At 31.7% G+C, this 26363-nt stretch overlaps 2 protein-coding genes across 3 annotated transcripts; one reads left to right on the forward strand and one right to left on the reverse strand.

Annotated features, from left to right (window-relative positions):
* The first annotated feature begins 1248 nt into the window (after positions 1–1248).
* Positions 1249–14751, forward strand: LOC124537744 (potassium channel subfamily K member 9-like). The gene is made up of 7 exons (XM_047114636.1): positions 1249–1287; positions 2000–2165; positions 5446–5535; positions 6532–6645; positions 13726–13799; positions 13957–14115; positions 14569–14751. Exons 1-7 carry the CDS (start codon positions 1249–1251, stop codon positions 14749–14751), a joined length of 825 nt encoding a protein of 274 aa, XP_046970592.1.
* A 1336-nt stretch (positions 14752–16087) lies between these two features.
* Positions 16088–26056, reverse strand: LOC124537885 (protein tumorous imaginal discs, mitochondrial-like). 2 transcript variants are annotated; one of them, XM_047114843.1, is made up of 10 exons: positions 25839–26056; positions 25460–25674; positions 25057–25290; positions 24768–24936; positions 24043–24137; positions 23606–23764; positions 22961–23032; positions 21620–21727; positions 20596–20701; positions 16088–16626 (listed from the first exon to the last, which is right to left on the reverse strand). In XM_047114843.1, the coding sequence occupies exons 1-10, from the start codon at positions 26011–26013 to the stop codon at positions 16484–16486; spliced, it is 1476 nt and encodes a 491-aa protein (XP_046970799.1). In that variant the 5' UTR covers positions 26014–26056; the 3' UTR covers positions 16088–16483. The 2 variants fall into 2 exon arrangements, with proteins under 2 accessions (XP_046970799.1, XP_046970798.1); XM_047114842.1 differs by lacking the exon at positions 16088–16626 and adding an exon at positions 18248–19225.
* Positions 26057–26363: the final 307 nt, after the last annotated feature.

The following is a 26363-nucleotide window of genomic DNA, read 5'->3' on the forward strand; positions in this document are numbered from 1 at the left end:
CGATAGTTGCAACGGTATTATAGGATATTCATCACCTAAGAAAGTGAAATTTAAAATGACCTAAAATATTCTTAACAGTATGAGTAGGTGAACTCAAAAAATACCAACCAAACCAGCGAACAAAAAGGTTTTCGATATAGTATCCGAAATCAAAATTAGTTATCTGTTACACGCGCACCTCTTGGTACATTTTAAAATGACTAAAGTTTGTAGCGAAACTCTGTTAATTACACAGTAACTGTATGAATAACCATCGGGTACGGTTATAACATATTGTGTTGAAAAGCAAACGAAACTTTGTAAGTATATTCACTACTTACCTGCTAATATTATTGTAGGGTAGTTTTATTTGTGTATTTATTTATTATTTACTCGATTAAGGTAAGAACAATGAAATCATTGAACAATGAAATCAGTGACTATGTTTTTGACGCGAGTCTTTCTTTTTAGTTATTGTTTTTGAAATAGGTAGGCGCACCTGTGATGGTATATAACACGCCTATAGAGAATGGCGCTGTAAAAAATATTAACCATTCCTTACATCACCAATGCACCGCCAATCTTGGGAAGATGTTACGTCCATCGCGCCTGTAGTTAAACTGGCCCACTCTCCCTTAAAACCGGAACACAGATATACTGAGTACTGCTGTTTGGCGGTAAAATATCTGAGTGAATGGCACCTACCCACAAAAACCCATCAAATATAGTGTTTCTTATATATTTGTCAAACATTAAATTTTTTTTATTTTAAATATTAGACCAGCAACATGACGTATAAGTACACTGTTCATAAATGTGGTCTTGTATATTTATTCTATTATATCTCTTACGTAGATCTAAAAAAATGTAGAGATAATTTTGTAATGGTATATTTAATCTTGCTGGCAAAAACGCAGCTGATAGCGGAGTAGTAACATTTAGTCGTTCTTTTTGTGCTCGTTTCCGCAAGCTTACTTATATGGGTTATGTAAAATTTATACATTTAACAAGCCTTTTTAATGCGAAACGTTTAAAACATGTTCGCACTTAAACATAATTGCATGCAAGCTAATTTTCTGAGTGAAGTAATAAATTAATTTGTATGTAAGTTATAACTATTATTTACTAGCGACCATCCCGCTTCGCACGGGTGGATATTAGGTTTTTTATAAATTTTTACCTTTTTTACTTTTTTCTTACATGTTTATCAATAGTCGTTTCAAAAAACTTTAATAAATTATATGCCTAAACATTATTTATGAATCCACGATGTCTACTAGTGAAAACCGCATGATAATCCGTTCTGTAGTTAGTAGCGAACATACAGACAGACAAACGCAGCCGGGTTACTTTATTTCATAATATGTGGTGATAGTGATTACGAGTTACATGACCTCATTCAGGCTTGGCTCTGTCTAACATTGACATTGTGCGTTTTTATTGTGAAATTAAAATAATGATATAGCATTTTTTGATTATTAATATGGCCTAGCAGATAGATAGTACAGCATCGGAAAATTCAATAAAACCGATTACTGCCCATTTGTACAGCCAATAGCAATAGCTCCCTATCGCTCTATTCGACGCTATTCGACGCTACCGATTCTCGCGTCAGAGAAAGCACCTGCATGTAAATTGACTTGTCAAATTGACGAATATATTAGGTCATACGATATTACAAGTATTTACTCGTACGTTTGTGTCCAGATTACATTCACAAAGAAATATATTTACAAATATACATATCAGAAATAAATATTGATAATTTGGATTTTGGAACAGCGTATTTAATTCGGATGTGATCGGTTTTACGAATTTTGCCGATGCCACATCTAAGTTGTGTCGTTCTAAAGTAACAATGTGCAACAGTATATAAAACATACTATTCTATTTAAAATTCTTGTACACGTAGATTTATCTGATAAAATTGACAAATGTATAACTACCTCAACATCAAATTGAGTATCGTGATTAAAGTTCCTTGATTAAAATTTTTAAGTAAAATGTTCTTATACCACAGATAACTCCTCTGTCTCCAAGATGGCGTTACGCGATTGAAAGACGCATTGAGGATGAACGACAACTCACCATACGAGCGGTCGGAGACGGAGCCAGACTCAAACCTGGACGTTTCTGGAACTTACCCGGCACGTTTTTATTCGCTGTCTACGTTATGACGGCTTTAGGTAAAAAATATTTTTACATATCACCTGTTGAATTATTTGACGACATCCGTGGTCGAGTAGTGTGTACCCCGGCTTTCATGGTTATTCCGAGGAAGCGGGTTCGATTCCCGGCCGAGTCGATGTAGATTATCATTAGTTTTCCATATAGTCTTGGGTCTGGATGTTTGTGGTACCGTCGTTACTTCCGATTTTCCATAATACATGTTCTTTATCTAAAATATATATGATATTATCCAATATTTATTATGTATTTATTTATTTAATATTATACATAATCTATACTTATAATAAAATCTGTAGAGAGGTCAATTCTGTACATGAAATATTTTTCCAAAATAACTATCAGGGGGTGATCAGGGGTCGATACTGATGGCAAAAATGCAGTCAGTAAAATTTTTGTCTGTCTGTCAGTCTGTCCATATAACCGTTATAGAAACAAAAACTACTCGACGGATTTTAACGAAACTTGGTACAATTATTTTTCATACTCCTGAGCTGTTTATAGTATACTTTTCATCACGCTAAAGTCCATAGGAGCAGAGTACTGAAGGGAAATGTCTGAAAAACGGGAAAGTTACCCCATATTTTGAGCTTCCGTCGCATGTGGAGCCTTAATGGTTAAAGCTACACAGAAATCATGTATTACGGAAATATTCTCCTTAAAATTATACAAAAAATATCCCATGACAGCCTGTGTCTATCTTTTATGGTTGACTCTCAATAACACGTGTCACTCCCAATAGCTTAGTAGTTCGAAGCTTTCTGATTATATTTGTCTATTCCTACGTTTATAACACTCTCAATCATCCCAAATTACAAAAGTTAACAGTATTAACTATTCCATAAAAAAAAATCATAGAAATCGGTATAGAAACACCAAAGCTATACATAAAATACGCTAATAATAAAGCTATCGCACGTGAGTACTAAATCTATACTATTATATAAATCTCTAGAGTCTGTCTGTACACTTATTTTTGTTGTAATTTATCATGATGTGTTCTTTGACGGACTTAATTTTTACCATTTTTGAAATTTTTGTGTGTCTTTATAAAATTTGGCATACAGGAAAAACATGTACTTGCGCAAATCATAGGCTATCTATACATACAAAAGTATATATAGATAGCCAAAAGGATGTGTTTGTATGTGTGTCATCGATAAACTCAGAAACTATTTGATCGATCATTATGAAAATTGGTATGTTTATCTATTGTTTTATGGAGAAAGTAATTATTTCATCCGTATCATTAAATATAACCAACAGATGGCCCTTACGTGTATCACGATACACTTATATTCCGATCAACCGATAATTATAAAATATGAAATAAAAAATGAAAATTTATACAAAAAGCATAACAACTAACTTAATTTCCGTCATATGCCAATAAACATAAAATAATCACCACAATAATAATTGTCATTTTAAAATGAGATAATTATTATAAATTACATATATGGGAAGAAGTGATTAGCTGTTTTGATTATAAGAGAGTAAAAAATAATCATAATTGGTAAGTATATGAATCAATCAATGAATCTTTAGTATAAAATGTAAACGTAAGATACATAACCAAAAAAAAACAACTTATTTATATAAATAGAAACCACCATGCCATTGAAGAAACAAAAGATCGGAATATCAACAATATATGCGTAGCGTCATCCAAAAGAGCTACGGAAACAACACACCAACAAGAAATACGTTTAGAAACAAATAGAATCCGAATTTCTACTTTAAGAGCTGCCAAAACAGTTAGTCAACGAAATGATCAAGTTCCAGATCTTCGAACAAGCATCTTTATCAAGAGATACTGATAAACCTGACAAGCCCAATTACTGGATGATGAATGATTAAAAAAGACTAAGTAACTAGAACCAATCTCAATAAATCAGCCTTCAATTACTATATAGGTTATGATAACAAGATGAATCCCGATGTGATCATTGGTTCAATGAATATAGTATGCCCATATTGTCACACTAAATAAACTGCTGGTATATGCTACTCCAGTGGTAAAATGTATTTACCACAACTGGTTGAACCACCAGAACCTCTTCTTACCTACGTAACGGGAACTATTAAGGAGTCTAAATATTTCCTTCAGTACATTAGAAATTACAATTCATGCTTTTAAATGACATCTTTTGGAGTAACAAATATTGTACAATACAATAATTTCGCGTGTACGTTTTAAGTGTATCATATGATTGGTTCACTTCTTCCAGTATCTAAATAAAATCCCCAATTTCTGGACATTTATTTCACGGACAACGTAGAAAAAGATTGATCTTCGATGTATGTTCAGTACCACAACTAATCGAGAAATCATCGCTAAATTTAGCATTATGCCTAAAAATGCTCTAGAAAGTGAAACAACAAATGATTCAAAACTCCTGAAGTCACAACTGTAATTGTCGGTACAGAAATAACAGCGACATAAAAACAATCAAGGCGCCGCTGAAAAATATCAATCGTATGACAATTATTACGATTATCCAATTATGATTATGCGAACAGAAGATGGATATCATCTCGGACTGTATCAAAATAATATCACGACTGGCTCTGTGACATCGAAGAGTTTGATTTTTATGCATTTCGTATAATTAGAGATAATCAATCTAACCATATTCTGAAGTGTCGTCACCTGTTTTAACAATTCATTGTTGACATGTACGCTATGGTCGAGAACGAACGATTAAACTACATTCTTCGAGCCTCGAGCCTTCAACTTCGAGCCAAAGGGTACATTTATTTACGACATACATACAGATGACAAGTTTGTAAATGTAATAACATAGATGTTTGATAGAATCGGATAATAGAGGTCGTTTTTGGTGTGATACAAACTTTTCTAGACTATAGAAATTTAATTAAAATTTTCAGCGTACCAACTTTACATCGAGAACAAAAACATTCTCATAAATCATATCTGTTTCCGGATTCAAAAAAAAAGAAGATACGATCGTGATAAATAAGTTTATGGGTGTTATGACCAATCTGCAGCCTATCGAGAACATCATTGACGAATATTAAATGAAATAATTTTAAGTATTTGATTAGATCTCGCATATTCCTTGATTATTTGTACATTGTATCAGTAATTAATTACAAAATGAAAAATTAAATAAAATATTTTTCTAATGCCCTGTGAAGCGGGCGGGTATAGCTAGTTAACAATAAAACACTAACTTCATATGTAAAATCTTACAATAAATATTCCCCGATTTAATCTATTTCAAATACAAATTAATTTACAGTAATACTTTTCAGGTTTCGGAGCTCCGGTCCCACATACCCTATTGGGACGGACTTCTGCGTTATTATACGCTATCCTAGCAATTCCAACTCATATATATCTGAGTAAGTAATTAGCCTAGTTCATTCAATTTGCAAACCAGAATAGACTTATACAAAACGAAGAATTATTAAAAATTAACAATACAATTTATATTACAACGTTAAAACTTTTATTATGAAATTTATTTAAACCAAGCTTGTTCCTTTTTGTTGCCTATTATTGTAATTTCTACTGCAACATATACCCTACTACTATTAAAATAAAATCGAAGAAGGTTTTACTATAAATGTTCATTCAAATATGATTACATAATTAAAAAAAAAATAGGAATCGAAGAAGGGCTTTTTGTCGGCTTCGACAAATATTGTTAAATATATATAGTAATAACTAGCTGTGCACGCGACCTTGTACGCGATGGAATTTAACAAAAAAAATTGCAACCTAAGTTACTCCTTATTATATCAGTTCTTCTCTGCCAGTGGAAGTCCCGTCAAAATTGGTTCAGCCGTTCCAGATATTAGCCGTAACAAACAGACAGGCAGACAGACCGACAAACATTTTAAAAAATGTTACTTTCGTATGCGTACCGTGTATACATACATATGCATTGAGTTAAAAAGGACTATTTTCAACCGACTTCAAAAAGGAGGAGGTTATCAATTCGTCTGATTTTTCTTTTTATTATGTTTGTTACCTCATAGCTTTTCACTGGGAGGACCGATTTTGATATATTCTTTGTGGTAGTTTTTTTTAAGGTAGTGCTTCCCATGTGGTCCCATTTAATTTGTAACACCAGCACCGGCATCGGTGACACCCGCTCCAAATGTAACAATAACTATAACTACGTTATATACTCGTAAATCGACTTTTAATTGGTGTAATAATTTTCATTTCATTTTACTTAGGAGGACTCTATAAATATGTTGAATTTATGTTTTAAAATAGTGTTTTGTTTGAAGTCGGTTTTTCTTTTTGTTAAAATTTTTATTTATAGTATTACAAACAGATTCTCCAATTTAATTATATCTATAAATAATTTACTAAAATAATGTTTTCAGTGGTGAACGCAAGCACGTGTATGATAGTTAGCGTCGAAGCATATACGAAGCACTTGAAGGACAACTTTTGCGGGAAATTTAGCGAAGATAAACACGACTTTGTGAACAAAAGAGGTAATTATCTTAGCTGAGTATGAAATTATTAACTTGAAAATCTTATCGGAGAAACAACATCCTTATCTTTGTAATATAAATTAAGTTGGAAAGATTTAATACCTTTTACAATTTAATAAAAGTCCGCGGGGATTTTTAAGTCGATTTCGTTTAAATGATATTATGTAATGCGTTTATATCACAATTTAAGTTGTTAGTGAATGAATACAAGAAAAACATTAATGATTGTTTTGATTCATTTGTAAGGGAAGGGAATTGAATAGATAGAGAATTAATCATTATTTTTATATAGAACGAGTATTTACCACATTTTTCAACCGACTTCAAAAAGGAGGAGGTTATCAATTCGTCTGTATTTTTTTTTTTTATGTTTGTTACCTCATAACTTTTTACTGGGTGGACCGATTTTCATAATTTTTTTTTGTTTGAAAGGTAGTGCTTCCCGTGGGGTCCCATTTTAATTTTATTTTTTTCCGATGATGGTATCCGTATGAAAACGACATAAGTCTTAAATTTGCATTATGTATGTGCGCGACAAATAGGTGAATAACTCAAAATTGGTTGGCACAATTTTGATGATTCTTTTTTTATTATAAAGGATATACTTTAAGGGTAGTTTGGTGAAAGTTTGGTAAGGTTTTGAGCATAGGATCCATGACAAATTAAGGGAACGGGAGGGAACGGAACAATTCTGAGGAGCACGTTAGCAATACTCGGTCGAATCTTTTATTTAAGGGGTTACTTGGATATATGAATCACCTTCCGGAACGTGGTTATGTTCATGTAATTGTCATAATCGAATATTATAATTAACTAGCGACCCGCCCCGAATTCTCACGGGTGCAATACTGATACTAAAGAATTTGTTTATTTACGACATCACATTGCAAACTTCTAAAATTGTCAGTGTTTCTTTACTATATTGTTCATTTATTATATACACAAACCTTCCCCTTGGATTACACTATCTATTAAAAAAAACCGCATCAAAATCCGTTGCGTAGTTTTAAAGATATAGGGACAGAGAAAGCGACTTTGTTTTATACTATGTATTGACGAAACTCCTAAACGGCTTACAGTTAGGGTGCGATTTGGGGCAGAATTTCTTACTGTCTTTAATCAAATTTTGTGTATATGATGTGATGTCATATGATGTACGACATAGCATACGAATAGCTCTTTTCCAAAGTTTTTTTACTGAGGTCGATTACAGCTCTTTCGAGGGTGGTACCTTGTAGTTTATGCCGCATGACGTATTAAAGCCGCATTTTCGAAAGTCTATTTTTGCTTTATTCGAAAGTTTTTTTGAAATTGTCCCCGAAGTAGTTTCTGATTCATATAAACGGCACGCTTAATCTATCCATATTAAGAAAAAAATGTTAGTCTACATCAGCTTCACTTAAAATCAAAAAATAAATAAAAGACACCGGCTCCAAATATAACAATAACTATAACTACGTTATATAATCGTAAATCGACTTTTAAGTAGTCTAATATTTTTCATTTCATTTTACCTAGGAAGACTCTTAAAAATATGTTAAATATGCAATTATTTTTATTACTTTTTAGTACATTTTTATTTGTTTTAAAATAGTGTTTTGTTTGAAGTCGGTTTTTCTTTTTGTTAAAATTTTATTTATTAACTATAAATTTACTTTTTCAAGAAAAAGTCAGCAAAATATAAGTAGCCATAAATGTATATTATACAAATATACATACATAGCAAACTTGATTTTTTATGGTATAGGTTGGCGGACGAGCATATGGGCCACCTGATGGTAAGTGGCTACCATCGCCCATAGACAATGACGCTGTAAGAAATATTAACTATTCCTTACATCGTCAATGTACCACCAACCTTAGGAACTAAGATGTTATGTCTCTTGTGCCTGTAGTTACACTGGCTCACTCACCCTTTAAACCGGAACACAACAATACTGAGTACTGTTATTTGGCTGTAGAATAATTGATGAGTGGTGAGAGGGTGGTACCTACCCAGACGGGCTTGCACAAAGCTCTACCACCAAGTAAATTTTGTAAAACACATGCACAACGATTCTAGACCTTACATTTGGCGACACTCTACGACTCTACTCTACTATTTATATATTATCTATAAACTCTAGTCTACTAACTTTCGGCCAAAAATCTCTTTTTTGTTGGTAGAATCCGATGGCTTCTATAATCCGCTGAGCTACAACTAACTGTTACACGAAAATGTTGCGCGAAAGCTCAATTAATGGAATCGCTGCGCGGGGTTTAGGTTGTGCTTAGTAAACGCTGACTGGCTATCAATAGTAATAAAGCAAATTCGTACATAAATCTGATTCTGAAATCAATCTAATTATAATTAAGAAATTCTTGAGAAGGCTAAAACCAAAACCTATTCTATAGCGAATCTCGAACTTTTTCCCCATTCTAGCCACCGAAGCCAAATATAAGATAACCACATGATTTTCCAATACGTAATTCATTTCAAAAATACTTTAGTACATAATAGTTCAGATAATACTCTAATAATAACCGACGCCGCAAATATCGGTAACAGATTATGAGGAAAGGATCCCTCGTATATATTGGCAACGTTTGCGGTTATACTGACTACTGCAGATTAGGCATCTCTGCTGGTTAGGGTTTAAGGGTGAGCTCTTATGATGAGCACATTTTGGCTAAAGATAAAAAACAACTCTTATTTAATTCAATTGATCAGCTAGCTCAGTAGAGCTAGCAGTAGAGCTAGCGCAAAACCGCACCGCTTATTATTGTTTTATTCTGGTTTCAAGAAGCCAGTGTATGTACAGGCACAACGGGCATCTTAGTAACCAAAGTTGGTTACACATTGGCGATGTAAGGAATGGTTAATATTTCTTACAGCGTCATTGCCTGTGGTGGTGACTATTTACCAAAAGGTCGCCCATATACTCGTCCGCCAAGAACGCAGATTCAGATAATACGCAGATGCAGGAAATCTCTGCTAGAACGTGCCTAACTTCTTATAAATTTAGGGATATGACACATAAAATGCTGTGTGCCCAACATGCATTAGATCAACGTGGTGTAATATTCTATTCTAATTTAATGTACAGAGGTAATGAGGCCTTTGCTTCATCGTGAGACGACAATAATGTTTTTATAGGATATTTAGGTAGTCAATCAAATGGGCCAGGGAGGCGTTGGTATATCTGATGAGTGGATGCTACCTACTCAGTGAAACTTGCATAATGTACAACTATCATGTTAAATACTAATATTTAAGTGTTTAACTTACCCTTAACAAAATTACGGTCCGCGCCTTATTGCTAAAGAATAAATAAACCATTATATAATTAACGCGCTTAATTAGTGAGTATGTGCATAGTATAAAGCAATATCGATTGGCAGTTTTTCTTTTATTATAGCTTAGCAATACTTTAAAACTTTCAAAAGGGTTTAATGTGAATCAACATTAAAATAAAAATATATCTGTAGTAAAATGTTACGTATAATCTTAGTAAGTGTTTATTCCATTATTATTAGTTCGAAGAGTAATTTAAGTATTATGTTTGTGTTTAATGGGCCTCTGTCAAGTCAAACTTGTACATATAGAATGATGACAAGAGTGCTAGCAGTGCCCTTTCAATTACGAATCTCTGGCCAAAGAACCTTTGATATTGCTCAAAAGTGTTTATTACTCAAGAGTTTCCACTACAACTGGGACCAATTGTATTAATTCAAATACCAGGTTATAACAGCACACTTACATTCCTAACGCAGTATAAAAATATACTTTTATTAAAACAAAGTAAATATCTACAAAGCGGCCCAGTGTCGCTGAGCAAATAGTCGAAAGGTCGGTACTTCAACTCTGATTTTCAGCTGCCTACAAATGTTTTGTTAACTCTTAAAGGAGGCAGTTAATGAATAAATTATCGAATTCATTTATTTCGCCGTGTTGTACAAATGTAAGCCTCATTGTCTTAGTGTCATTTCTGAGGGGACTGGTGCCTAAAATAGGTAAATTCTTTATTATATCAGGTCACGGAATTCTCAACGCTCGATTGGTACGATCATAGAAATATTCAAAAACTACAATTAATAAATTAAGTTTTGCAATACTTATATTAACTTTCATTTTACTTTACCATTTTTTTTACTTATTAACATAACATTGCTATTTAATTGGTAAATATTTGTAACACATTATGTACTTCTCGATATAATCTATACTCCGGTACACGGTACTGATAGCATTTATGCTACCGGTTCTAAATATTGTGGACTGTACTTAGTATTACTGACATTCAAATTTGAAGCTTAATAGACCAGCTTTGTTCCATAATTAAAAGAACATTCAATTAAATGTATCTTTGAGCGCTTATTTATTTAGAACTTAATGGCATCTTACAACGAAAATCCGTGAATAAAAAAGCCATTGATGCATAGAAATTATAAAACATACAAATAAAAAATTATATACTTACCACAGTAGAATTTGTTTAAACAAGTGTGAAACAATATAACTATGGCGCATTATACTGTAGGTAATAGCGTGCTAAGTGCACTTTGAACTATTCCGAGGATTAAACAACTCCGTGCTAAGACCCAGTTCCAATTACATCGTAGCCCTATACTGTATTCCTAGAAAATTGTAATTGAAAACTTGATTGGAAAATATGATACAAAAATGTGACCTTCACGAGTTGCTTGACTGATATTACATATTGTAGTTGATCGTTATCAAATCGTATATATACCTACATATGTAAATAAATAGCGTAAGACGATTTTTGCCCCAGTGATTATTGGACAAAAATCGGCTATAGTCTAATTTGAAAGTCTGCAGTCGTAGATGTACAGAAAAATATAGAGGATTCTTAATTGCAAATTATTATATTGTAATAATTCAACGAAGAATTAAATTTAGATAGCGGAAAAAAATTACTGGCCACGTGGAAAGCCGCGTTATGGCTCTATGACAAATAACAAATGAAAATCGTTCAAACAGATGCCGTCAGTTTGCAATGACATTAAATCAAAACAAAATTGTACTGGTATTCGAAATTTGTGAAAATCTCTTGAATAAACTCGAAGTTTGGCGTGCGACTCACTATTTTATAATTAAAGAAAACTTTTCTTGTAAATATGGAGAAAAATAAATATATAGGCAGATCTCCATCACTATCAGGACCATTTGATAATTTTTTTCTTTAGAATTTACAATACCACAATAGGTATAACAAATTATGAGGAACAAAGGCGAATCGTCGCAGAGATGGTAGCGCTTACCACTTCTGCGACGAATCGCCGCGATGCTTAGTTGTCTTCTCCACAATAATGACGACGTTCAACATTCCCACCAAACTTAGATTAGCTGTATAATCTTATTTTCCCCTAATTTAAAAGATGACAATGTGCCGTCAAATAGTACCGCAATCCATATTATATAGCTACAACTAATACAATACAGCTACGAGATTTTTTGAATATTTTATCACCAGAACCAAAGCTGTGTAGTGTTCATAGTTTACATAGTTACCTCGGCTCGGTCGAACTGATTTCAAATTCAGTTGCAGTCTCACACATGCTAACATGTGAACGTTTGTAATAAAACGAATATTTTAACATATTGTCTAGCTTCGCAAAACTACCAAAATATATCTATTCGAATTTAGCTTTTCTTCTATAAAATTAAAGTTTAATGGAAGTTATTACGATATTTTTCTGAGAGAATTTTATCGCTTGGAATAGACCGATTGATGATAATAGATGTTCTGAATCGCCGTCACGACCTTGCAGAAACTCCTTGAAACTCTATTAAATCTTTAGGAAACACTAATTATAAAAACTTTTTGAACAAAAAAGGATAACATATAAATATTTTTTATTTAGCATAATATTTTGATTAACATGATAAATTTACTACAATGAATAAGCCCTAAATGTATAATTCAATGCGGTAATGATAATTTGTTTTACGTTATATGACCCGTACATTGCAGCAAATATTACACTTAATAGCGAATCAGCGACCATAAACGCTTACCAATCTAATAGCTTTTACGCAAATAATCAACGTTATTAAAAGGTATAATCTAAATTAAACGCGGAAAAAACGGCACAACTTAGCTTGTGAATGTAGAGATCAAGAAAATATTTTAAACTCAAAAAACAAATGAAATAGGCTACTTTATAAATAAAGACATACAAGACATTGACATATTTTTAGCAGAAAAGAAAATTTATTCTAAAAGAGTTTTACAAATGGTAATTTTGGCATAAAAAAAATACCAATACCAGCGCCTCCCTTTACAGTTAACTCGATCAGTCTGTTTAATGGGCCATGTCTACGAACGTTAGTTCTATAAAAGTTTAGGTGAACGGAAATCTGGTTATGGATCAAGGAACATTAATTTTTATTATGAGAGTTCAAAGAATCCGATGACAGTAACTTTCCACGATCGACGTTGTAAAGTGTTTCAAAATGGACAAGTCTATTATCTTTATCATAGTCAGGTGCTTGGGGATATATAGGATCTTCAAATGATATAATTTTGGTAAAGTTTATTAGGTATTCCATTAAATGATGGATAGAATTTCATTTTGAGGATTCCAAATTGAGGGTACAGATTCCAGGTATGTATTTATTTACTCACAAAGGCCTCTCAAAGTTCAATTATCTGCATCCTCAGAATATTAACGCTTGACTTAAACGAAATTAAATTAAAAAATTCAAATTAAATCCGTTATAAGTCATCACTCATCATTATTGGCCAATCCACTACTTGACATAGACATCACCCAAAGTGGACGAAAACTCTCGGTATTTCGCCTACTGCTTTCAATAAGGTCCCGCCACTTTCTTCTGGTCATCAGTCACCTGGATGGTCCAGATGTGATTCATTCATTTGTCACTTCGTGGTCTATAGGACTCTACTATTCCAATACACATCGGTCTTTTGACATATGTAACTGCTACTTGAATCTGATCAACAGAACTTAAGTTTTTTATCAACAATAAGATTTCGACTTAGAAGACCAACATTTCGTGTAACTACTCATTCATTTAGATTTATATAATTAAAAAAAATGTTCCTTTTTCAGAAAACGTTAGCTGTAGTCGTGACTCTGAAATTACAAAATCATCAACCAAATGGTATTTATGCAGAAAAATCATTGTAAGTATATTTTTCTATACATAAATAATACTCCTAAAAATAAGTGTATTTTGAAATGTAGAAGAAAATGTAGTCCATATAAATAAGTTATTATTTGATCGTGAAAGCCTAACATTTTTCAATTCCAATGCTCTTGGTAGTTTCTCTGTTATCCTAGAGATGTTTCGGGATAATCGGAGCCGGTCGCTGCGTGCCTCTCGCCACAATCGCGTATTACATAATTGGCGTGGTAGCATTCGGAATACTACGGAATAAGACGCCTTTGGAAACCGCTATGTTTCCATTAGAATTTACTACTACTGGAGGATTGGAACACGTAAGCCTTACTATAACATAAACGTGAATTATAATAATGACGAAAATTCGCTGCACCAGCAGCGAATTTTCATAAATGTCATAAATTTCCATAAATGTCTCAGGAAGTTTATACGAATAAAATATTTTAAATTAACATGTTTAATTTTTGTTACTACAAGCATTAAAACGGCATATTTACAAGACAACATATTTCCACAACAACAATATCGAACTCCGCCAAATAAAAGCAATAAACATGGTAAATATCCCGTTTTAAAATACTTGCAGTTTATATAAATGTTTAAGTTTAGTAAGCATTTTTATGAAGAATACCCAATTCAATTCTGAAATCACTGTAAATCTTTTTCCCAATTTTAAAAAGCTTCAATAAAAATACCCAATTTGGTAAGACTTATTGTATAGAATGCTAAATACGATTTAGCTATCAGTACATTGATATACTTTTTCACAGGTAGAAGGCTACGTGCGTATTTTCTACGGTTTTTACGTGGAAGGTGCTATGTGTCTACTGGCATGTGGTCTTGCAATAGTGCGCCGACATGGAAGTTCAATTTTTTCAAATATATCGGAACCTTGCAGATTGTTTGAAACAGATACTTGTGAACAGTGCTCAAGCAATAAAGAAAGAGTTTAATAAAATAAATATTGCAACGAAGTGTAATTATGTTATTTTTTTACCTTTAGTTTTTTTTTATGAGATAGATGGCAAACGAGCAGGAGGCACACCTGATGGAAAGTGACTACCACCGCCCATGGACATCGGCAACACCAGGGGGCTTGCAGGTGCGATGCCGGCCTTTAAGAAAGGAGTACGCTCTTTTCTTGAAGGTTCCCATGTCGTATCGGTTCGGAAAAACCGCCGGCGGAAGCTGGTTCCACAAAGTGGTTGTGCGAGGCAGAAAATGTCTAAGAAATCGCGCTGTTGTGGATTTTCGTACATCAAGGTGGAAAAATAAGTATAGGATATAGGATAAGCATAATAAGATTTTCAAGTATTAATTGTAAGTGGTAATTAACAGTAACAACAAATCATGATCGTTCTTTCGCAGAAACAGATAAAAATGAGTTTTGCACACACAAAATTAAAGATCAGTAATACCCGCGGTTATATTTCATTATCGATAAAAAATATCTTCGTCAACAATTTTAAACGAAAGGAATCATATGAAAAGACACATAAATAAAAGAATTTATGGATTAAAAATATAATAGATAATAAATTTAATAATCGGATTGAATCCAGCTATCGTAAGCTTGAAAACTATATGGAGCGAGATTATAATGGCATCGGTCTCTTCGCTCGTTCGATGAACATTATTTGGGATAAGCTAATGAAACGGAAAACTCGTTGGCGTGGTGCCATCGCATTCTTTCACCCAAAAATGCTTCCTATACTATGTTTTAATATGATATGACTCGTAATGTGTAGATAAAAACTGTTACAACGTATTTATAAAATCAATACGGTTTGCCTCATCACATTATTTTAATATAACTGTTTGATTTCTACCATTCATATAATTGTAACTATACTCTCAGTTACTGAATACAGTTAAAAGTGTTATTTTAACACTTTCACTATCTTTACGTTTTTATTGGCCTAGAGTAATATCTACTTGACTTACATCCATATATAGCTCCTTCTTGGTGACGAACCATTTAGACGTTCCTCACAGCCGTCTCCCGAGCCCTCGTGTTCCTACGCTTTTACAGCTCAAGTACGATCTTAGAGACAGCACTTTTACCATTCTTAAGACTTCTGCTCATTGAGCATTGTCTTTACATGCGCTAGCATGTCCAAAGGCGGTAAGCGCCCTAATAAAAATACCACATTTTTTCTCTTTTGTAATAATAAGCAACACTCAGGTCTAATTTGAGCTTGACTATTTTTCTTCTAACATAAAACATCTAGTATAAATGCATGTACTGAATAAGGATAAGACAAACAGACGGAAATAAAACAACATAACTATTTATTTTTTTCTTTATTACCACATCCTACAAACTAGTTAACGGTTATGTACATCTATTTCAGCCATATTAGAAAAAAGTTATATTATTACAATATACATCGTATTGGTATAGATTTCGTTATTTGAAACAAAATAATCACATTAAATTTATCCATATAACGATTATAAACTTCTTGCATGTCTTAAATATTTCAAAACTCATATCACAGTAGTGTATAGAAGTATAAAAAAAAAAAACGACAAATTGTTTTGTGAAGAGAAACAAAAAGGTAAATTCAAAAGAAAATAATTTTATAATACGAGAATTTAACCTATATCATTGGAATTTTTCTACGTGCGTATGCAAATTTGCGTCTTATTATTAAGACCGTAAAATGTAAATTAGCTTATACTTTAACCCTTGCTGCGCTTAGACTCTTTCACGACATCTTCCTCGGAGGTCTCTGATGTACCGCCTTCGATATTTTTCTTCTCTTTAAGCGCTTCTTTGACAGCGTCCACCAAATTCTGAGGCTCCGATATAGAAACTTTTTTACCTGTAAATAATATATACATTATTTTCCAAAAAATACGTACAAGCATAATTTGATTGCAATCACTTTGTACAAATTAATTACAAAAAAATCCATATCGTTAAAAAATAAACAAACAAGTTATTTACAATTAATTTTTATGCAACATAGAAATCCTCACTGATGTCCAATTAAACATAAATATTAGCATGGCAATTTAAACGTTATAAGTTCCAAATATGGAATCTCAAAGATTTTATGATACTAACGTTAGGAAACGGGCTTTAAGAGCTATAAATATTTTTTGTTTAATATTTAAACTAAGAACACATTCAAATTTCACACCATAAAGTTGACATCTAATTTTTAAACGAGTAATCATAGTAAGGCTGTAATCTAGACATATTGCCTCATTTCTGAACTACGTTTCAAGTTACATACTTTGCTAATCGTCTAATTTACAAAGACAGTTTATGTTTACGAATTAATTAGCTAATGTGTTTTATGTTTACACTACTAATGATACTACCACAATCAGTTTATGCAAATACATAACAAGAAGCGATTAAGTACTATATATGTCAATTATTTTATATTTTATAGTAAAAATCCAAAATCGTAGTGCATCTGTGTTATATGTCTCAAAATATGTTCCGGGAAAATCTCATAAAATAACAAGTTTAGAATGACAAATATAGTACATCATAGTGCCATAAATATGTATTTCTCAACAATATTCTTTAGTTTAGTTTCCTCAAGACGCTAATCCATTTATTATCCATCCAATGATATATAAAGAATACTGATAATGTATCAGTAGCACGATTTAGGGGATGTCCTAATAACACAGATGCAATTCTAATTCTCAGCAAATACTTATGTGTATAAGAATATTTGTCACAATCTAGATATATACATCTGAGTGAAATTAAATATTTTAACACCCACAATACAATGAAAAAGGGAAACAATTCCAGCAAATGTTTTATGGAGCATTGTCTATGACCTGGGAATATTTATGCAATGCAATCTATATTAAAACATTTATATTGTCTATTTCAAGCAATAATGTTACCCATGTTAATAAATCATTAATGTGGGGAATATTCAGAGATCAAAATGTTATAAGTTTAATAATATACTTTTCCTATGAGTTATATGACTCATGACTATTATTGAAATATCGAGCCTGCTGTTTGAACTTGTCAAAATTAAGATATTATTACCTATACTAAAATCTTTTACCGAAAATACTTTGACAAGTAAATATAAATATTAATAATTAAGGTCAAAAATCTTTTGTCAATATGCTTCTTTACACATGTCTCTAAATAATTACATATAGACTACTTTTATAATGACTTTTAAAGTCTATTAATCATTATCTAATAATAATAGCATAATATACAAATTCTAAGTTAATTAGTAAATTAGTAATCAAGTTTCATGGGAATGTTTTACTGCTCTAATTTAGGATACCTCAAAGCGTGCAAATTAAAAAAGATAACTTACAAAAGCGCTTTCTCTTTATATTTTGTCACCTACGAAAGCAAAATAACTGTTAGAGCGTTTACGAAAAAATAATTTCGGAATATAGCATGATGGTGTGTGAGGGACTGGAGGGGAATTCAAATGAAACAACAGATACGGTCAAATAATTCATATATTAATGTAATTATATACAATTCCAGACATAACCATCATACTATATCCTCTAATAGCTATCACATTCAAAACATTATTCATTCAATGCTTTTAAATATATAAGAGGCCTATATACATATTACATATTTCTAAGAACCTTTATATTTTATTTATAACAGTAAATTAAATAATTTTAAGTCAATAGGGAATATGCATATAAGGCTATTAAAGTCAAAACTATTTTCATTCTTTTAACAAAAGATAGTGCGAGGAAATCAATTTTTGTTTTGCAAAATATTGGAGAGCTTTGTTAAATACTATTTAAGTTCGCTTTTAATTCCGAAACAAAAGATTACCTTTCATTTAATTATTCTCACTAGAACACATATCTAGACTCTCTATCTAGTCTATGGTCTCCACAAACAATATTACAGATTATAAAACTCATGACTGTCAAATTGGATACGAAATACGAATAATTTTAAACTCGAGAACGACTTTTTTTTTAAATATTTTCAAAAATATTAAAAAAAGGGTTTTTTAAATGAACAAATATATAAATTTTAATTGTACACTTTTACCAACATTAAAATTACCAATAATGCATAATCCGTATTGATCCAAAATTTAATAAGAATAACATTTTAAGCTTCATACAAGTGCGGATTTTTTTCCCTTTGCTTGCGTATGGTATCTTTGTACCCGAGTGGTACATCGGGATACCTCGCTTCACCCTCAGATTCTTTCTTTTCTATATATTCATATACACCATATCTATCTTTGGGGTCGTTAGTTAGGAAGAATAGACACATAATGACAGACAAAACAAAACCAGTTACGAAACTAGTTCTATTCCTGTGTAACGACTCAAATAAACTGTCTATAAACGTCCATTTTCCGTCGCGTTCGTTTTCCGGTTCGCGATTCGCTTCGTGTATACTTTGGGATTCGTTCGCGTTACCGGTTTTTTTGCTATCGGCTGGAAAATAATAATTTCTTGAAAAACTGCAAGCTCTTTTCTTGCTTGCTCGATTTCCATTTCACTACATACATATGAAGACATTTTGTCTTAACGTTCATACTCTAATAGAAGAAAAGTGGATAAGGTATTTGTTGCTTTTCACTTAATTAGATAATAGTTTATAATTAATTTAGAAAGAAATGTACTTAAATACTTTAAATAGATGTCCATACGTTTCATTGAATAGAAAATATAATATATTTTATTATTTTTTGACATTATTGCAGTCCTATAACAGGAATATCGGAAGTCCAAAAAAAAGCAACATATGCATTTCTCATACATTAAAATTTAGGGGATTTACTCAAAGTTGAAAATGAATTTTTTTGTGCTTGATTGAATATTATTACTTATTACGATTGTAAGCATTACTTATTGTTTATGGTATCAGGTACTGGATACCGCGCTGCATTCGATTATTTACAAATTCTCTTTGTTGATAACTATCTGCTTAGTATATTTGAAAAAGGGTTTTAATATTATGAGTTAGTGACAGACATATTTTTCTGCGTTTTTAATGACTAAAGCTTAACGACCACTTAATTATTATGTACTGAGTGGTATTTGTTCTTGTTCGTATTTTAATTCTTTACAATCAGATCAGCATTATTGTTTTAAAACTTATTATAACTAGAATAACTAGAAGTATTTTTAAAAAGGCGATTAAAAAGCGACATAATTTAAGCAACATTTAAGTACTATAAAAGATGTTTTTGTGATTGTATGATATAATATGATATATAAAAATTAGCGATAATAAATAATGCAATTTATATTGAAGATACTTTTTGATTTTCAATTGACGAATCTCAATTCTACTATCATCAAATAATTCCTTTTTTAAATTTAATTTCTGTTAAGGGAGAGTTATTTTGTCCCATTCATGCCTCTCACTCTATCATAGTTATTTCATCACTTTCTTTTATTTTCTTATAATCATCCAAAACCATTCCAAGCACGCTGTATAACATGATACTCACACGAACTCATCTTAAATCATTCTTATAGCTAATTATGTAAACTCCTAGTAAATTTATAAATTCTACTGTTACTATTTGGAACTAAGATGTGAAAATAAGAACTTCGCTATATTAAAATATTGAACTTATTTTCATGCTCCAAGTTTCGTCGACCGAATGAAATGTTCTATCAACATGAACTATAGTTGATATTAGTTGTAACAATATGCTTAAAATAATCTCCGTAGAAAAATGCATATAAATACACAGTAATTTATTGTTTATATTTAATTAATAATTATCATAATATATAATATATTTCGATTTATATGACAAGGTAAAAGTAATTTTATGATTACGTTTTCTTACCATCTCTGTCATAAGAAACGCCGTGTATTTGTCCTGGAGTTTCCTCTTCTAGTTCAGCGTAAGCGTATATAAGGGCCTTCTGCTTTTCGCTCAGCGTCTTCGGTACCTTTAATGAGAAATAAAATACTTTTATTGGTATTTAAAAATCATACAAAAGCCAACAACAACAGCCTGTAAATTCCCACTGCTGGGCTAAAGGCCTCCTCTCCCTTTGAGGAGAAGGTTTGGAACATATTCCACGCTGTTCCAATGCGGGTTGGTGGAATACACATGTGGCAGAATTTCTATGAAATATGTCACATGCAGGTTTCCTCACGATGTTTTCCTTCACCGCTGAGCACGAGATGAATTATAAAGACAATTTAAGCACATGAATCAGCGGTGCTTGCCTGGGTTTGAACCCGCAATCATCGGTTAAGATGCACGCGTTCTAACCTTTGGGCCATCTCGACTACAAAAGCCAAATTAACACTATTCCACATCGAATGACGCGTTTTCATTGGTTGAGAGATTGAATTATCTATGATGTGCGTTTTGAAAATCATCGATGCTGTTATTGGAAGTAAAATTAAAGTAAAAGTGAATTAGTGGTGTAATCAAATAAATATATAATTATTAAGCACTGTTAAAAATCAATTACTGTACTATATAGCTGTAACTATCGAGATATAGAACTATTTTCTAAATACAACATAAAGTCAATATGATTTTATTTAAGAAAATTAAATTGGCGTCATGTTAAATTAAGGGTTAATTTAATGGCTTTATACGAGCTTTGCGTTTCGAACATCATACCTTAATGGTATACGAATTGCTTGGCAATTTAAAAGCTACAGTTTTAAATTGAACTCATTATTTAGTGCCGAAGATCACACCAGAGTGTTTTAACATTATTAATTTGTAATTATTAATGATCTCATACTAGTTGAAGAAAAAGCCTACATTACTAGATTGATAAAAATCTACTATGTAACAACTGGAATGTTAGATATTTAGAATATTTACACAAATTAAAAGTCAGTACCTGTATTTTAATGTGCACATAGTGGTCACCATGTCCATGCTGACTAACTCTCTTCATACCTTTCCGAGACAAACGGACTATGCTGTGAGAGGATGTGCCTGGAACAATCTGGAACAAAAATATATATAAATACATAGATCACACCCCGGTTAGATCACTTGAATTTTATAATTCTTGTAGTTTGTAGTAAAGGCAATTTTGAGGAGATCTGCCTGTGGCAGGAACTTTGAAGCACAATGGTAGAGTAAACTATAAACCTTTTCTCAAATTGGAGAAACACCATATCTCGTCATTGGAACATTTATAGCCTCTTGTTTTAATCAAAATCAAAATAAACTTTATTCAAGTGGGCTTTTACAAGCACTTTTGAATCGTCATTTAACAGTGAAGCTACCACCGGTTCAGAAAGTAGATTCTACCGAGAAGAACCAGCAAGATACTCAGTAGTTACTCTTTTTCAACATGTATGTAATGTATCCTGCTTGGAAGTCAACAGGTATTAATTCCAAGTTTTTTTATCATCTACAAATTCTTGTATCGAATAATATGCCTTTTTTACCGAGGTATTTTTATGAACGATTTGAATTAACGAAACGGCAAAGTTAAAAATGTCTGCGGAATTTTATTATAGAAACGGACACCTTTAATTTACTTATCCCATGGGTAAAAATATATTAAACTAGCCTACTCTTTTAATTGAACTAAGGAATAAGCTTATCTTCTATTCTGTAATAATTCCTATTTTTCAAACTTGGAATTTAAAATATAGATAGATAGATATAAGATTAGGATACCAAACAACTACAAACAACCAATCTGTGTAAAACCTATACAAATATTTGTCACAAACAAATAGAACCTATAATCTCAGCACTGTTTCCCCTAACAAGTATTTATAATAGAAATAAAATAAATAAAGTAATAGCCTTCAACAATAATAGTGCAAATTGTATTCACACATTTAATATATTATAAAAACACTCATTAACATCATCCAACTAGTGACATGCAGCGCATATTTCTTTCTGTATTACTCTCTTAATATATATTCAATATTGTTTACACCTTTAAAGACATTCAAAGTGATATACTTTGAATGTTACCCACATCGGTTGGTTGTTTAAAGTTGTCAAAGATTTACCACTTAGAAAATTGCACAAATACTAATTGATCAAAATAAATTTGAAATTCCTTCAAATAAATTTTTTCCATATCCAAATCTCGCATTTATAATATTTCTTTAGGAGTTCAGTTATATACTAACATACAAAAGATTTATACATATAAAGATAAAATTAATATATCTTTTATATATTCTGAAGTCTATTAGGAAATATTTACCTGTATTGTATGGTCTTCATAAAGGCCTTGTATCCTCACCGTTCCGCCCAGTAATGCTTGTGATACTGAAATCTAAGAGAAAACAATTTTACAAATTAATTTATATTTCAATGCTTTTTAGGTAGTCATACTGAGCAGTTCCATAAAGATGGTCCCTATACACACAAAGTATAATATAATTAAATTTTAATTTAATTAAAGTAAATAATTATTCAAATATTTTATAATTGGTATAGATTTTTTTTTATCGTATAGGTTGGCGGACGAGCATATGGGCCACCTGATGATAAGTGGTCACCATCGCCCACAGACAATGACGCTGGAAGAAATATTAACTATTCCTTACATCTTCAATGTGCCACCAACGTTGGGAACTAAGATGTTATGTCCCTTGTGCCTGTAGTTACACTGGCTCACTCACCCTTCAGACCGGAACACAACAATAGTGAGTACTGTTATTTGGCGGTAGAATAACTTAGATATATGTAGTTGAAGCTCAGGAAAGGACAGAGGCTACTTTTTCTGTATTCACACTTCAAGGAAGTAAATTAGAGGGCGATAGTTTGTATGGTTTAGGTAGTTTTATAAATTTCGTGTGTGTAAGGCGGCAAGTTTAATAATAGTAAAATATACAATAATACGTACTGTGCAATCAGTATGAACATCTGGTCCATCTCTCTTAAAATAGCTTGAGCTTTCAACTTTGAATGTTATAAAGACTTCATTGTTGCCGACAGCCATCCGTACTGTCTGTCCATCTTCAACTCCAGCTGGTACTGGAACTGTTACTTTTTTACGTTGAACCTAGAAATAAAAAAAAAGTTACGTAACCTTAGTATTTTATTTTTTGTATTTAGATAATCTTGAATCACTTATTTTTTTAATATAAAATCTACTATGTGCAAATAATTAGCTAAGCTTGAAATAGTTTTTTTTTTTTTTTTAGCAATGTTAATTTTAGTTCTAGTGGTGTGAAGTCAAAATGAATAGGGTAAAGCAATGTATATTGTATGCAATGATTTAAAAGACATCAATTTATGAGGTACACTCATTTTTTTATATTCTTAATAATGATTACTTACAGTCTGTCCCTTGCCTTCACACTCAACACATGGGAACTTAATCAGCATTCTGGTGCCATGGCAATGTCGGCAAGTTGAACGCATCACAAATGGTCCTGAAAACATCGCAAGTAATTAGTTTATATTTAATAAAACTTTTGTAAGTGGAAATAATTTAAAGATAGTTCTTTAAGGTTAAAAGCAATCATTTACCATTGCTTTTTATTTAAATAATATTATAAAAAATTACAAATTAGTAAGAATATTCAATAATTTAAAAATACATTTAACACTCAAAAAGCATTTCTATAATAAGAATGTTAAAATAATTTTGCAACCACTTATTACACATTAAATTATATAGAGAGCCAGATGGTCCAATGGTTAGAACTTGTGCACAGACAAACAGTATTCAAGATAAAATTTAATTTTTTGTATCATTGCTTCTTCTTCAAAACATCAGATGTGTGAATGTGTGACAATGATGTGGCATACATAGAGATTGTATATCTTATTAAGAATTAGGTATGACCATTTTATCACAAGTGTAAGCTTATCTATCAAACACTGTAATGAACTGAATGGGTAATGTATCCTGTATTCAAATTAATTAATTTATCAATATCACCAAATACACAGTTGGTGTGCTCTTTTCACAATAAATTTAAACAAAAATAGGAAAAATATTTATAAGATAAATCGCATGATGTAAATGAGTTTTAAATTTTTTATTTTTTTGTTGTTACCTCTAGAAAATGTTTCCATGCCAGTACCATTACAATAAGTACACTTAATTGCTTTGGTGCCAGGCTCACTCCTAGACCCCATGCATTTAGGACATGTGTCTACCACATTGACATTTATATCCTTGTTCACACCACGAGCTGCTTCAGTGAATCGTAGATTTACTATAATCTAAAATGTATAATTTTTTTCTTAGCTCTACAGATAAATACATTAACTCTATTATTGAAATAGAAGGTTGACATATTAAAACAAAGAACAAAGAGATATTTGTTAAAAGTAGAAACTTACTTCTTGCGCTGCTCCATAACCAAACTTGCTCTCAGCAAAGTCACTAAACGATTCAGCTTTGAATCCTGCATCTCCAAATATCTTACGGAAGAGCTCTTCAGGGTCTATGGTGGATTTGTATTGCCATTGATGTGTAAAACCATCTGGTCCTCCAGGTCCTCCACCCATGCCCATTTGTTCAGATGTCGTACCATATGTATCATACTGTTTACGCTTGTTTTCATCGGACAGGATCTGCAACGATAAAAACCATCAATGTATGACTTGATAAGTATTAATAGTAGATAAGATTTTTCTATAACTATGAAACCCAAATGAAATAAAAGGTGATTTAGATGTATTAAAAAATAATTTATGTATAACAAAATAAAAATCATTAGCCAGACCAGAGACTCTTACTAACCTCATACGCTTCGGAAACTTCTTGGAACTTTTTCGGAGCTTCTGGATCTGATTTATTTGCATCCGGGTGATACTTTTTAGCGAGCTGATAGTACGCCTTTTTGATATCTTTAGCTGAAGCATTTTTGGATACACCGAGAACTTGATAATAGTCAGTCCTTGCGTTTAAACTAGAAGTAGTATGAATGTATCGATGTCTCGCACTTAGTTCGCCATCTATAAACATTTGAGGTTATGTTTAACTAGGAATTTACTAGAATGAAACTTTGAAAATCAATTGTAGTGAAAAATGAGAAGTAGTTTGAAATGTTTGACTTAATTATTTACTCAAAAAATGTAAAACTTATACCGGTGATGTAATAACAGCATGTAAAACTTACATTTAATATTTTTACGACCCAATGTCACGGTAGATACTACCGGACTCCTTAAAAAATGACTGCAATTATTACATCTATGAATAAATCGACACGAAGTTTTTGATATATTTGGACTAAAAACGGCACTAATAGTTTTAGGATTTAAAAATCCAATAATACTCCGGGTCGGAGCCATCTTTACAGAAAAACTAATGTCAAATAATTAAATGTCAAATTGCTTTTCTTCGGAGTTGCAACATACAATATCCATTTTAAACAATTTTATAACTAAATCTTGACTAAATCAATATCTTCGATAGTGCGCACCATATTATATATGCCTAAGGTACAATATCAAAAACAATTATTAAATTTAAAAATATAATAAACATATATAGTTTCATTACAAATAGTATAATCGGCTTAATTAATCAAACCTTTTTAAAAAAACTAATATGAATAGGACGCGAACGTACGAAAGGAAATGTGCCTGCATTGTGCAGATATATGAACTGAAAATATCCATACATAACCATTATAAATAAA

The sequence above is a fragment of the Vanessa cardui genome, chromosome 19 (genome assembly GCF_905220365.1).
Source record: "Vanessa cardui chromosome 19, ilVanCard2.1, whole genome shotgun sequence".
NCBI lineage: Eukaryota > Metazoa > Arthropoda > Insecta > Lepidoptera > Nymphalidae > Vanessa > Vanessa cardui.